The sequence below is a fragment of the Onychostruthus taczanowskii genome, unplaced genomic scaffold, assembly GCF_017590055.1.
Source record: "Onychostruthus taczanowskii isolate IOZ18803 unplaced genomic scaffold, ASM1759005v1 scaffold5, whole genome shotgun sequence".
Classification (NCBI taxonomy): domain Eukaryota; kingdom Metazoa; phylum Chordata; class Aves; order Passeriformes; family Passeridae; genus Onychostruthus; species Onychostruthus taczanowskii.
In genome coordinates, this window is record NW_024502568.1 from 2,189,870 (window position 1) to 2,204,674 (window position 14,805).

Below are 14,805 nucleotides of genomic sequence, written 5' to 3' on the forward strand. Positions count from 1 at the left end.
GGGCGCGGCCGGGCGAGAGCGCCGAGCGCCGGTCGGGGCGCGCGGCCCCGAGGGCCGAAGGCCCCGGGCAGGGGAGGCCGCGCCGCGCCCGGGCCATCAGCGGCGCTTAAGGGCTCAATGGGGCATCGCCGTGCGCTCCTTGGCATGGCATCGGAGCGGCCGCCGGGCCGCCTCGGGGCTCGGGCTGCCGGGGAAAGGGCCAGGTGTCAGCGAAGAACACCGCACTTGCGAAACCCCTATCCTTTCAACCGACCGTCTTTCTTTTTTTTTTTTTTTTTTTTTTTTTTCCAGCCACAAAAGGCTGATTTGGAGATTGTTGAGCCCAGGTGATGTTTCCCGTCGTTGCCGTAGCCATAAAAAGTATACTGGGACCTGGGCGTGAGCTTCTGTACTTCCCTGCCTGCGGAATGCCCGGGATCCCCGGCACCTTCCCGGCCCACGGCCCGCGGGATCGCCGCTGGTGCGGCCCCGGTGCCGGGGCTTGGCCGGGCTACAGGACGGAGGCTGCAGTTCCCCAGGCTCAAACTCGGCCCTACAACTGCCCAAGGGGAGCAGGCTTTAAGGACAGAATCCGGAGTTCTGCTAGCGCAGTGCAGCAAGAACAGCCAGGCTTAGAAGTATTCAGGGATAGGGGCAGGAATACACATTCTGACGAGCTATTTTAAGGCTTACTTCCCAGAGTCAACTAGCTTTCAATAATTTGCCTTTTTTCCCACCCACTAGTTGATGAAAGGGATTCCACCTTATACTAAATACTAAAACGGAAAACCAACCCAAACGAACCAACCCCAGCCCAAAGGATCCTGCAGAGTCGTCCTTTGCAAGGCAGTCTGGCAACTTACAGAGGAGCAAATAGACCTTCCTGATGGTTGGTGCAGCAGTGCCTGTTCTTGTGCCACATTCTGCTGTGTTCTTCCAGGCAGAAAAGTATTGGGAAGTATTTTGTGGGGCAGATAAAAATGTCTACTGGCTCCTCTGCTTAGCCACACGATGTTAGACAGGGTTTGCACTGAGCAACCAGGCGGACCTATAGGAGAATAAGGTGGGGAGAAAGAGGCCACAGCTCCACGCAGTCCCGAATTTTTGCCCCATGAAGTGCAAAAGACTAGTGAAGGAAAATGGTGGGTTAACCAGACCAGTGTAAAGAGCACTGTTGCTGCACATAGAGCTTCAGCCAACTTTGATCCTCAAAATTCTCCAGTTGTCTTGAAAGAGCTGCAGGTATCTCAGGTAATGTCTAACAACAGTGCTGGATAAAATACTACCCATTCAGCTACCTGCCTAAGAGCTTGGAAAAAGACTAGTAAGACAGGAGAAATGATCACTACACTGTTTTTCAGTCAACCTAAAAAGCTTTGCTTCCACTTCACTGCTTCTTCACATTCTCATCCTCACAAACCCTACCCTGCCCTTGGGTCTCTTCATTTACTCCCAGTATCCTCTCTAGGCATATACTTTCATTTTTACTCTCATGGTGCTGCTTCCAGACATTAATGTCTGGGAACACATAACTAGGGTTCCTAAAGAATCTTAACTCTGCCCCAGAGGCAAAGATTTATGAAAAAAATCCTCTCTGTTTAATATAAGCTGGGACTACAAACAACAAAATGTCTCTATCGTAGTGCAACTGCAGAAATTTCAGCCTACAGATAGCCAAACATAACCCACTGAGTGCTGTGTTCTTTTATTTTCATATTTCTGATTAGGCAAACAACATAATGAAAGCCTTTCTCCCTATTCTTTTGTAAGACTGCATGACTCACCACTTATGTAAGCCTTATGCAGGAGCTGGTCATAGCTCCTCTGATGATTCTAAGTCCTGGTTTGCAATTAGTGCAAAGCTTCCACCTCCCTGTTCTGTACAATAAAAATAGGTTCTCTCAACTTACGTGTTGTGAGCAGTGTGGCTTTGGGAGCCCAGGAAAAGCTGTGAATCTGTAGGGAACAATGACAGGCAGTTAACTTAAAATTTTAGGTGGATTCCCTAGAGTTCAGCATTGGCGTTGCTTTCCCTTCTCTCTCAAATGACTGGATAAACAGCTTGTTGAGTCTGAAAAGCTCACAATCATCTGGCTCTCAGGTATAGCATATGGATAAGAACGGGGCTATTTATTGTAGGGCCTGCCACATTGTCTTTAATGCCATTGTGGTGAATATAGCATAGCAATATTGAAAAAACATGGTTATTGCATGGGTAGAGCAGGCTGGAAGCTGCTTCTAACACAGCTGCCTGACACTTCCTATGTTTTCTGTGCAGGTTCTGTAGTTCCTAATTTAATGACTCACAACAGGTATATTCTTTCTGGGAAAAAGATTACTTTTCTGCTCTGTGAATGAAACAAATGATCCTCTGCAGTCTTCCCCAGGTTTTTCAGGCAGGGAGCAAGAACATGAGGTGTTTCACTCAGTTCCATGGCAGCTTGGGCCCATTTCAAAAAAGAAAAGAGGAATGGCTCTTGCATGAAAGATGTCAGACTTCTCTTTACTTTTAGTGGTAGGAGAGGTAGCAAAACCACGCCCACCAGAACAAGTTAAGAATTCCTAAGGAAAGCTTCATCTACTAAATTTCAGCTGAAGGCACAGGACTGTACCACATCAGCAATACTGCGTGGTGACATCACCCCAGAGCCTAGAATAGCAATCCCGTGAGGGCTGGGTAGATGGAGAGAGCCACTGAGTTAGTAAGCATTTAGTATATTCAGCATTTTGTCTCAATGTTGGAACATGGACATTATAAATGGCCCTAAGTAGCAGAGTGTTTTTACCATGTATCTAATAGATAAATAAATACCTCTCCCAGAGGAGATAAACTCCCAAGTGCAGACTGGCCAGCACATCCTGACTCCTAGACATGTGCCCTATGCAAGCCCTTAAAAACTGCACTCTCAGCAATTTTCTATGATAGTTTTGTATAACTTAGAGAAGCTGAATTAATGATCTAGACAATAAAATACCATATTACCTGTAATTCCAACCAGGGCTTCTTTGTACTGTGCTATCATTTCTTTAAGCATTTTTGAAGGACCCGAAAGATGTACTGTTTCTCTCTAAAGACTGTATCCATCAGATGGAGAAACCAATGCAGGAATTAGTGTTGCATCTAAACTTACCCAGAGGTTTATAGCAGAAATCCCAGACACTCCTGCTCCTAAAAGACCAAGCAGGTGGATTACTCCAGATTTTAAATCACCTCAGTGACTATGTTACCAAATATAAAACATGAGGAAAAAATTAGGAAAAAATTTCTTAGCCCATACATTGGATATATTCCAAATTTGGATACAATTGCTATAGGGTCTCTTCATATTTAATTTTTTCACCACCTTTATGTATCTTTTGAGAAAGCATAGCCACCAGCAGCACAAGAGGCATTACATAATTTTTGCTTGCTGAATCGCTGAGATTGAGCTGTTCCACTGTTCCTCAACACCTCCTCCCTTCAAGAGAGAAAACTGCTTAAACTGTAATGACTGACTTTTACATATGAATCACAGCAGTATGCAAAAGGAATTCAAGTTAGATATTATCCCACCAGTTTAATTATTCATCTACCCATTCCTTATTTTAAAAATAAAATTATTTTAGGAGAAAAAGAAAGTAACAATCAAGCTTGTCCCTTCTGTTACAGCCTATCCAAAGGCAGAGAACTGCAGAAGTAGAAGAGAGCAGTATTTAGCCAAGTTTAGCAATCTTGGAATCAGAAGCAAAGCTGACCTTACGACTGCACTACAACTGTCTGAAGCCAAAACTTGCAGGTGTAAAACCCCACCTTCTTTATATTGGGAGGATGACATTTATTATCTGCAACAGCCTCAATTTTCCACATGGTGCAGCTCTTTGAGAGGAGGCTGAGCCACAGACAGAAGTTAGGCATTTTAAAATACCATAGTTAATGACCATTTCTAATCAATCTATCCATTCAGCAACTTACATTTGTTATGTGGTGGGTCATTATAGTCCAGAAAAGTCAAAGGCCTACAACCTTTAGCTAAGTCTTTTTTTCTCTATGTCAAAATTTAGTTCTATAACAGAGATGTGTTGGTTGGCTATGCATCTTCAGCAAAAGGGCAAACACAGGAGCACCTGGAATAATGTAAAAGGAGGATGGGATGGGAGGACAAGGGAAAACATCTTCATGAACAAGAAGGTTTTTTTTACCTCCCCCTTTACAAATATGGTTTGAAATTAGAAGGAACAATTATGATGTTTTTAACTTCTGCTGCTAAAGTATCAATTCAGCACGTTTTATTAAGCAGTGTACACAGTTCCCACAACTGCTTACTGAGCAATCAAAGTTTCTGCTATTTGGCTTTCTAGATTTTTATTCAACTGCATTTGTCTGGTCAAATGGTAGGTCACATCCCACAGTAGCATGGTGCTCAGCTTTTAGCATCTTTACAGGAAAGACATTTTCAGTAGTTCTCTGTGGTATGTTTTTTTTAATTTAAAGTTTATAATCACTGTTCCATGCTGACATGTCTTTCCTTAGTAAGATTTAGTGTGTGTTTTTTTTTTTTTCCCCCCCAGCTTTATTCCTAAATTAACATCTATATTTTGATTTTTATCCCCTTTTTTTACTGAGCTAAGAAAACAAAATATAAGAACACATGAGTGATTTTTGAAATCATGCACAGATAAAGTAGCAACTACCAACTCCAGCATTGAGTACTTGGAAACTGAGACAGCTAGAATACAAGATTTGTTTGACTATGCAACACTGTTAATGAGGAACTGCTTCAGATATTCTGTCAAGATGTGAAAGGAATTCACTTTATACAGGTAAAGCTAGACAAACAAAAATCAGATATTTTATGGAAAGAAAGTAGAATTTTTCTGAAATAACTCTACTACATTAAAATGTATAGTAGCTGTATTATATTTTAGGAAAACTTTTATCTATAAATCAGTAAATCTTTAATTACATATGCTTTTGAGATCAACTACTTACAAATATTTTTTGAGTATTCTATTAGTACTTTTTCAGTCCTTAAAGATTTTCAACAAATGCAAGTACTGGAAAAAAGCTAGTTAGGACGCATAATTTGAAATTGTATGGATAATGGAAATATAAAGATAATATGAATCATTTGGTCAGTGCATGGCATACAGAAGATGCCTCCCTGCCCACTCTTCCCAGTGCCCAGTGACTTCTAGAATACACTTTTGTTTTTCCTTTTTTAATAAGTCCATAAAACCAAGAATTTATAAACCAAGAATTTACAAAAAGTACATGCAAGTCTATTTACATGAACAGATCAAGAAGCTGCAAACTCTCCTTAGTATACAGGAATGACATCTTTAAAACTGGGAGTTTTATAATAAAACAGGACACCAAAACTAACAGCTAAGGTGACAACAGCAGCTTTGCTGACTGCTGAATTCCTGGTTAGTTGCTGGGATAAGTAGAGATGGGGACATGACACCCAAACCAATTAATATTCCATACAGATTTGAAGAAAACAGAAAATTGGTTTGTTTTTACTCTTTTTCTGACCCATTTCAAGTCTTATCAATAGCAGCTGCATCCCAAGTTCCTTGTTTCATCTTTTTTTGAAAGAGGGAATGTAGGTGAAAATAAATGGGATCAGAGAAAGAGATGTTAGGAGCAGTCCCATCTTCAAATGCTATTAGGAAAATAAACATTCTTGAATTGTCTGCCCTACCTAATTCCAGCCTCTGAAAAGCCAAGAAGGACCACTTCTTGCAGATCTCTACAGACCCTTTACCACTGAGCAAAAACAAGAGGAAAAGCCATTGGAAGTCTCTAAAAGGTTTTGTTTTTTACAAAACAAAAGTTTGTATTCTTGTTTCACCATTCATCTTTGAATATTTCTATTTCCACTTAAAGTAAACAAGATAATTTCATAGTGAGCAAAAAAGCTAAAACTAGCTCAGATTTCCATAGCTTAGGGATAGGAAGGACATATTAGGCATATGTAACTATTCCTAGTTTAAGCCATACAGGAATTTAATATTGCTGCAACAATGTTGTTTTCTTCTCAAAACCTGTCCACATTTTCCACCTTAAAATTTCCTTGTGTAGCACACAAAATGTATTGGATTTGCTACAAATAACTGGTATTAGAACTTACCCAACTGCCAAGAAACTTTAAGTTTTCCCTACCCATAGAAGATGAATGACATGTAACTTCGATATATGATCCAACTTTGCCCAAAAATTATTCTGGTAAAATACAGTGACACCCTTCCCCCTCTGACCAGTTAACACCCCAGTCTATATCAAGGTATAAAATTTTAAGTGGTAGGAGGTAACTGGCCATATATCACAGTGAAACATATGAGCATTTAGTGAGATTTAAATTTTAAGTTCACAACTTGTGACAAACATAACAGCTATTGCCGCCTCAGTTTTAAGAAATACTGTAGAGTAACCACTTGCCAGTGGTGTATGAGATTGTAACTGGATTGCTGATTATGGTGTTAATGGGTGCTCCAGAATTTAGTAAGTTTTCCATAATTATCAATTGTCAGTTAACTCAATATCCTCCTATGCTTTCCACTTTTTGTGATTAAACCTTTATGGCATTAGAATTCTTTCTCAAGTTAAACATTACAACAGAATTCTCACTACTGATGCAAGTTACAGAAAATGATTCTGATGCACTTGTCAGTACAAGTGAATCTCTCATGCTAACTACCATCATCCCCCCTCTGCACTTTTTTTTTCTTTTTTTTTTCTTTTTTTTTTTTTTTGATGGCACATCCTGTGCCCTATGACCATTCAAGTAATAAACAGGAAATCAAGGAAGTAGTTTTCCAGAATTTCACAGAAATCAAAGTCTTATAATCCATGGCAACATCCATGGATCTTATAGTAATAAAAGGTCAGTATATGTTCTTCATCCCATTTAAATTAAGATTTCTTTTGAAGAAAAGGTGCTGATAGTTTGTATTGTTTCACCTATGAGGTAGATGGCACTTTTATATAAATAGTGTAAATCACAAATTAAGTTGGCTTTAAGCCTGCAACAAGTCCTGCACCACTGACTGTTCAAGGCATGAATTAATTCAGGAATACAAAATATTTCAAAATTTTCAAAGTCACACAATGTTTCTCCTTTGAGAGGAGAATGGTGGTCAGCTGGACAGAGAGGTGCCTCCACTGATTAAGGGTTATCGGAATTCTGGCTTTAGCCTCCACACCCCTTCCCCGTTTGGGCTCCTGTGGAAGGTGCAGATATTCCGGAGCAGTTCTCTAAAGACACAGGAGTGCTCCGCAGGCAGTTTGGACTCAAATTCCTGCAGCAGCTCCCGAGTGCTGGCCTCGCCATCCACGCGGGCCTGGAACGCCAGGAAGTTCCGCAGATCCACAAGCAGCTCATCGTACTCTGTCGAACCCTGGACTGGGGCGGGGGCTGGCTGATCATTCTCATCGCCCTCACTCCTTGTCTGTTGTGGTGAAACAAGGTGGTTTCTTGCCCTCATACGAGCTAATAAAGATGAAGAGTCCAGAGCACTGGATGACGATTCTCCAGATTTTCCATTGAAGTGCTCACTGGAACTGCACTTCCTTATATTTTGTTTCTTTATTGTATCTCCATCCTGCAAATAAACACACAGACTATGGGGAAAATTGCATTTTGAGACCCACAGAATCTATAAAACAAAATCTGCCTGTTGTTTAGACTTAAATAACAAAACGACCACTCAGAACTTGGTCATCTGAAGTATACCATAAAGAGGTGATGTATTCTGGTCTCACCTTTAGAACTTAAGAAGCAAAAGAAAAGCTTTGCTGGTTTTGAGACAGATAAGCAAACCATGGTACAATTTGTGACTGCTGTATCTAACTTCATCAAAGCAAAAAATTAAAGTCACAGGTAACTAAAAATTCTAAACTCTCCATAATCATACAACAAATGCGTATGACACGTCTACATCATAAGTTTGATTTATCACATAAATCATAACAATTCACATATATCAGCTATTAAAACAGAAATGTTAGCTTGTGCTTCTTACCTTGTGCTTCTTTGCAGGTAATGCACAAGTGGACTGTGAAGAAAGCAGCATGGAGTTTCTTTTTTGACCAAACCGACTCCTAAAAACCCATGAAAGAATTAACTCCATTAAACACCCTCTTCAAAATGACTATGATAGTTTTTCAAAGACAGACTGGGTTTGTGGTTTTAGGGTTCTCAAGAGCCCTCTGCTTAGCTCTCTCTTCTACTGTGCAACAATAATGCTTTCTTTGTACTTCAGAACAGACTACATATGTTTGTAATATGCTTTTATGTTTATATTAAATATAAAACATGCACATGACTGATGCATGTTACTGCAAATACTAAGACAAAAAAAAATGTTTAACATCCTAAGCAACTCCTCAGTCTTTGGGAAGCAGAGTGAGAACAGAACTCACTTTATTCCTGATGGTGCACCTGAAAGACCACTTGTGCCTGTCCAGGTTGGCACACCAGAAGCAGCTCCTAAACACTGCTGACGGGAGAGTCTTAGGGCTCTCAAGGCGTCCTGGGCCACTCTGCTCGCTTCTGCTTCCTCCAGCACATGATCTGCACTGGAAGCATCCATAATGGCATCATGCTTCATAACACTGTGTACCCCTAAAACCAGAGGATAAAAAGGTGAATGAGGACATCTCTTAATTTATGTGAAAATCAAATACTCACTTTTTAAGTGAATGCCACAATTGCATTTTTCCTTCTTCAGTGTGATTATATTAAGCACATCAGTACAGTAATTTCTAATGAGAGAACCCCCTTCTTTATCAGTTAAGTAATCAATCTGACAGCAAATCACTTCTCATGTGCTGATGAGGTCATTAGTCATAACAGACCTGGCAATTATGTGGGCAAATTGATCATTTCCACTGTTATGGACAGGATAGACAGAAGTGAAACCCTTGTGTAAATGAAGGTTGATTACATCCTGGAAATATCCAGGAGAAACACTGCATTTACTTCTATATCCAGAAATGCGGATCTCTCTGAATAGCTTGTGCCAAGGTAATTTGCCAATTTGTAACTGGAATTAAATTTAAATTAAATTTAAACAATGAACATTTTAAGTTTCACTAAAGTAATAGAACAAACATGTTTTTTATGGTAGCTCTAACCATATGAGTAACAGATCTGCTCTTTCCCTCATTTGCATAGGTTTTATATATTTCTCTTTAGTCAGCAGCCAAACAACTGTTACCTGATTTTTTGAAAAGTTTCTGCAAGACATAGTCATCATTTTTCTTTGAGTCTTGCTCTTCACTGCTCTCCCTTCTGTATTGCTTTTGTTTCACTAGATGAGGAATGCGCTTTCCTTCAAATTTGGCATCTTTGTGATGTTTCTTCTTAGACTTATCTCTGTGGCTCTCATGTGACAGCATATCCACCTTGTGCTTTGTTTTTGAGATACACTTAAAATTATTATTATCAAACTGCCCATCTTCAGTTTTAGCATCCTGCTTTTCCCAAGAGCCAGCTGCATCACAAGTGAGGCTAAGATCCGTCCTGGCATCTGCATTAGCTGCTCCACGTCCCTCACCAGCCACCGGGGCAGTCAGACCTTCAGCATTCTCTGCAGACCCTGCACTGCATGGCACCGACTGGGACATGCACTTGTCATCACTTTCCAAGCATTCCTCCCTGCTTTTATTGAATGAATTTGTATCAGCAGCAGCTTGTGCATTATCTTTTGCGTAGCTATTTTGGTCAAAGGTTTCTAAAGTTCCCTTGGTTTCCTCGCTTGTCTCTATTGCTTTAGAAGAATCTTTCACGTGTGTGGTGGAATAGGAATTGGAGGACTTCTTCTTGTGTGAGCTGCTTTCTGCAAGATGGACATCACATTTAGAAGTGCCATTAGCAGGTGGCTTTGGAACTTGAACATCTGAACCAGTACCTGAGGGATGAATAAATTATATCCATTTAACAAACAATTAAGACATTTTTGCTTCCAAACAAATAGAAAAAAAACCAAAACAAACATGTACCTGCAAAAATTGCACTTGTTTCTGTTCCCTGAGACACATCTGGGCTGTTCAGAGTAAATAGTTCATAAAGGTCATTGGATTTGAAGAAGCGATTCTGCTTAGGGTCTTTCAGCACTCTGTTTGTTAAAAATTGTTTGAAGATTTGTCTAAAAAAGAAAAAAGATATTTGGTGTGTGAAACAATGTCTAGCTATGTTTAAGTACTGAGTACAGTACTTAAACAGAAAACTATAAGCACAAACCTTACCCTGCAGAACAATTAAGCAGTGGGAAGATGATGTTAGTTTCCAAAAGACCATCTTGAGTTAGTAACTTTCAAACAACCAAGTAAATTGTTAAACACAGGGATTTATTATTTTGCAACAGCCCCATAACACAACAGGTAACCACTATCCTGAGATGTCCTATGAGGCATCCCTTAACTAAGCAATAAATAACTTCACAGCTAGAACTTTTTTGTCCATTAAAATTGAAAAGCTTGCATATCTAACAATAAAACGAAGAGAAGAAGAGAAAGCTCCTGAAAGAAAAAACTACAGCTTGTTAAAATGACAACATTTTATGGGTTCAATTGATTGGAGGAATCAACAGCAGCAGAGTAGCTCAATCTGATGGTGATGACTGGATGACAGACACTGCAAACGTCAATCAGACTTGTGGCTGAGAAGAAAAGAGCCCACCTGCAGAGGACCAAAAGGAACAAATCTGTACAAAGCTGCAAGAAATCTTCTAGTATTGGTAAAACTGCTTCTGTGCCATGCTTGTACTCCATAGTGCCTACAGCAAAAGCTGTTTTATTCTGTACAAAAAGTACATCCCTGAATGGAACTGGAAATCAGTTCTCTCGAACAGTTTTATCACACTTTTGGTTCTGCTGAGATTAAGCAGGGAAATTATTTTTAAATTCAGGGTCAAAAAATGAAGCTTTCATTTACAGGCAAGAAAAAACAGGAAAACAGTAAGCGTGGGCATTTCATTATTTAGAGCTTTTTATTCTTCTGAATTTTCCAAGAGGGTATTTCAGTTCTGAAGAGTGAAGTCTAGACACAGGATTCCCACGTACATTCATCTGGAATTCATGTGAGTGAAGCTAACTACTGAGAAAGCTGAATGGGAAAGCAAACCAAAAAGATTTCATTGATTTTGAAATACAAGCACTTCAAAGGCTTTAGCTACACTTTGGAATAAATAACATGAATATGACTGGTAGTTATTGGGATTTAATTCTTTCACTTTGGAATGAGTTGGGAATAAAATCAAATTGGGTTTGCACAGTAGTAAATAGATCTATGTACCACATACATCTTGATACATCCCAAGGAGAATATAAAAAACTTGATGATTTGAATTTGCATTTCAGTCTAGTTGAGTCTCATGTTTTGAATAAGGTGCTCACTGTTTTCTGTTTATGCCTCATACTATGTTTTACAGTGAATTCTGGATGTGCTGGACACAGCTGCTGGAACAGACCGAGAAGGTACAGTCAGCACATGGCTCTTGCTTCTGGGATGGAGCAGTACAGCTGGGAGTCTAGTACAAGAAAAAGGTTCTCCATTTCTCAGTAGAAACTTTTAAAAGTTTTCTATGATGTGCCCATCATGACCAAGGTGAGGGATTAGAAGCAATGTGAGCACATGCACACTTATGTCACTGTTACACCACCTTGGATTTGCTAAAAGCATTTTCCAGACCATGCAGCTGTATCCAAGAAATCATTCTGACTGACCTGTGGTATATCTTCTCCTCAATAGTCCCTGCAGTGAGCAGCCTGTACACAGTCACCTCTTTCTTTTGGCCTATTCTCCAAGCACGTTCCCGAGCCTGGAACACAAAAGGTTTGGTTACCAGATATGAGCCTCTCCAACGTGTCTGACACAGAGCTAATGATAACACTCTTTCAAACTTAGTTTGGATATTTAACAAATACTTCAAGAATTGGCATTTCTAGAGCATAGAATAATTAACTCAGCAGGAGAGGAAAAAGACCTATAAAGTCTCTAACTGTACCAGGAAATCGATGCAAAAATTATTAATACATAAATTATGTTAAAATCAGAACTTTTACCTAGAATATGTATTTTACATAGACTTATTCCAGAAGGAAATTTCACAATAGAGTGTTAATACACACCTTTCCTTTGAACTTTTCTTCTTTAACTTAACTGAAATCTTTCCTACAAACATCTTGAAGCAACCACTAATACAGAGCACTCTAAGTCAGATACTTGCAGATCTCAGAGCTATGTAGCATTTCTATAAAAAAAACTTTCTCCTCTCAAACTTATAAGCACCATATAACTGCTACATGATTTGATAAATCAGAGTCTTACCACACCATGAGATAAGATGAGATAATGAACAACTTCTAAAAGCTTAGAGCAGCTCTCTAAGGTCACAGCTACATATCATTTTCTAGAGAGAAAGCCAATTTGAGCAGCATCTCTTCTCCTCTTCTCACCCTGCACTGTCACCACCAACAGTCCTGCCTGTTCAAGAGCCTGCACAGCTGTACTCTCCCTTCAGAAACATCTGGTTTATTTACTTTAAAAACACAGGCCATTTGAACTGTTTGTCTGCCTGCACTGTAACTGACTACATGAATCAACAATACTGAAGAGTGGTAAGGTATAACAGCATATAAGGGATGTGGTGGGAACCACTTAAATTGGCTTTGCCACAAGAGTAATCATAATGTGGAGCTGCACCCTAAGTGACCATTGCTGGGAACAGCAACTTAGGAAAGAGCAACACAGTGCTTTAACACTGTTTGAGGAGATAAATGTCATTTCGTCTTCAGTTTTATCTCACCTCAGCTGGTAAATGGAATGTAATAAATCAAACTCACCTGTGTGTCTACACTGGGATTCCAGTCAGGATCATAAATAATAACCCGGTCAGCACCAACCAAGTTAACTCCAATGCCACCAACACGAGTTGTTAGAAGAAAAAGAAATATGGATTTGTCCTATGACACAAGAGAGAATTTACTAAAGCAAGAATTAGCAAAATGTAACATTAAAAAAAATTTTACTTTTCCTGAATTATTTTATCATCATTATATGCAAAGACACAAGGGAAGCCAAGAGAAGGAACACATTTCCTTGCTCATGTAGTATTTATTTTGACAAATAGAAGTAGCCTGATCTAAATTTAATTTACTGTTATCCAATAAAATTGCTTTTCCCCCTTCTCAAACGTGTTTCTTTCCTTAGCAAAAAACCCAACTTATGTATGAAGTAAGAGATTACTTTTTCCCCCTCTCTGACAAAGACAGGGGTTTCATTTCACTGAACTCCCCAGTTTTGTGTCTCCAACCTGAAGTAGTGTATTTAAAAACAGAACAAAAAAGAATGGAAGAATTCAATCATACTCATTAATACGTATTCATGTGTGGAATGGAACATCTCACCTCATTGTATTTTGTTACAAGAGGCTGTCTGGAAGCTACTGCTGTGGTGCCATCCATCCTGAGGTACGAATAGTTTCTGTATCTCACAAAGACTTCAAGTATCTGCATCATCTGTGGTGATGGAAAAGATTAATGAAATCCAGATGTGAAGACTGAGCATCTGTATGATGAACCTATAAGAATTTCTGGTACTAACTGCAGTGTCAGTTAAACAAACAATGACAATGAAAAACTTGAAACACTTTCTTAAATTACAGAAAAACAACTTATGTAAATGGAGAAAAAAATTTCACAGCTGAATCCAGTGGAATATTTGAGCTTGGTTTGGAAGTCCAGGGCCATAGCTTCAAGACAATTAAACAGGCTGGTGTGCAGCATCCCAAGGAAATCCACAGAAGGAAGAAAAAACTGTGAGTACACAGGGAAAACAAACAAAGGTCACTGCCTGTGCCACTGTCCCAAAGGGAGCAATTCTGAGGATCAGACATGCACAGGCACTACTCAGAGCATGCAAACTGACCACCAACTGTGTCCTGGAACCACACAGCAGGGACAGCCTGGTACCACATGGGAACAAATGACACAGCTTTGACTCAGTGTATTGCAACCAGCCCACTGCCACAATGCTGTGTCATTCCAGTAAAGCTTACTGAGTCTGGGAACTGGTCTGATTATTCCAAAGGCATCAGTCATTTCAGTAACTTTTGCAGTAAGATATTGATTTTATGAGAAAGACACTACAAAAGGTGGTTCTACTTACAGTTTTTTTGGAACTCTCACACACATTTTAAGTAATAGTAATAGCTAAAACTAAAAACAATTTGCTCATCTTACCTGTCTTGACTGAGTAAAAAACAGCACCCTGTGACCTTGCTTGTGCCATATTTTCAGCAAGGATTCTACCACTATCATTTTTCCAGAACGTTTCCAATACCCAAACTGATTTGGATCCTCTGCTTCAGCATCTGGCACACTCTTCAAAATTCTGGGACTATCAGCAACGAAGTCAGGGTGATTGCAAATCTTTCTCAAAGTTGACAGTCCTAAGAGAATCTAAAGAATGCAAGAGAAAAATCATTCTATTTTCATATGAATACTTGTATCTATATGGCTTGTGGAAAAAAATTAAACAGCAATAGATTAATCCACTCACCATCAATGTTTATTTTTAATAATATTTTGATACTAATACTTGTTTAAGGGAAAGTTTTAGGAAAAATCAGTACAAAAGAAAGTGATTGAGATTTTATGTACTTGCGAGCCTATTCTGTGACAATGTTAAGGGAATTCTGCAGCAATATTCTGCAGTAAAACAAAAAAAATTTACACTAGTAAAACCAGTCCCTCCCTAGCTGTAAGGCCATGTTTTTCTCACTCAAAAGGAAAAATGCCACCAAATTGTTTATTGAAATAATGAAATTATCATGTCTTTC

The 14,805-nt window shown here is 39.3% G+C and overlaps 1 protein-coding gene across 3 annotated transcripts in view; it reads right to left on the bottom strand.

The window, feature by feature from the left end:
- Nucleotides 1–5,801: 5,801 nt before the first annotated feature.
- ERCC6 (ERCC excision repair 6, chromatin remodeling factor) overlaps nucleotides 5,802–14,805 on the bottom strand; it is a 44,301-nt gene continuing 35,297 nt past the window's right edge. For all 3 annotated transcript variants that reach the window (XM_041415756.1, XM_041415757.1, XM_041415755.1), the window contains 9 exons: nucleotides 14,207–14,425; nucleotides 13,373–13,483; nucleotides 12,809–12,928; nucleotides 11,690–11,784; nucleotides 9,965–10,110; nucleotides 9,181–9,873; nucleotides 8,384–8,585; nucleotides 7,984–8,062; nucleotides 5,802–7,563 (listed from right to left, as the gene is read on the bottom strand). In XM_041415756.1, coding sequence (XP_041271690.1) covers nucleotides 7,135–7,563; nucleotides 7,984–8,062; nucleotides 8,384–8,585; nucleotides 9,181–9,873; nucleotides 9,965–10,110; nucleotides 11,690–11,784; nucleotides 12,809–12,928; nucleotides 13,373–13,483; nucleotides 14,207–14,425 — 2,094 coding nt within the window. In that variant the 3' untranslated portion in view covers nucleotides 5,802–7,134. The remainder of the gene's footprint in view (nucleotides 7,564–7,983; nucleotides 8,063–8,383; nucleotides 8,586–9,180; nucleotides 9,874–9,964; nucleotides 10,111–11,689; nucleotides 11,785–12,808; nucleotides 12,929–13,372; nucleotides 13,484–14,206; nucleotides 14,426–14,805) is intronic.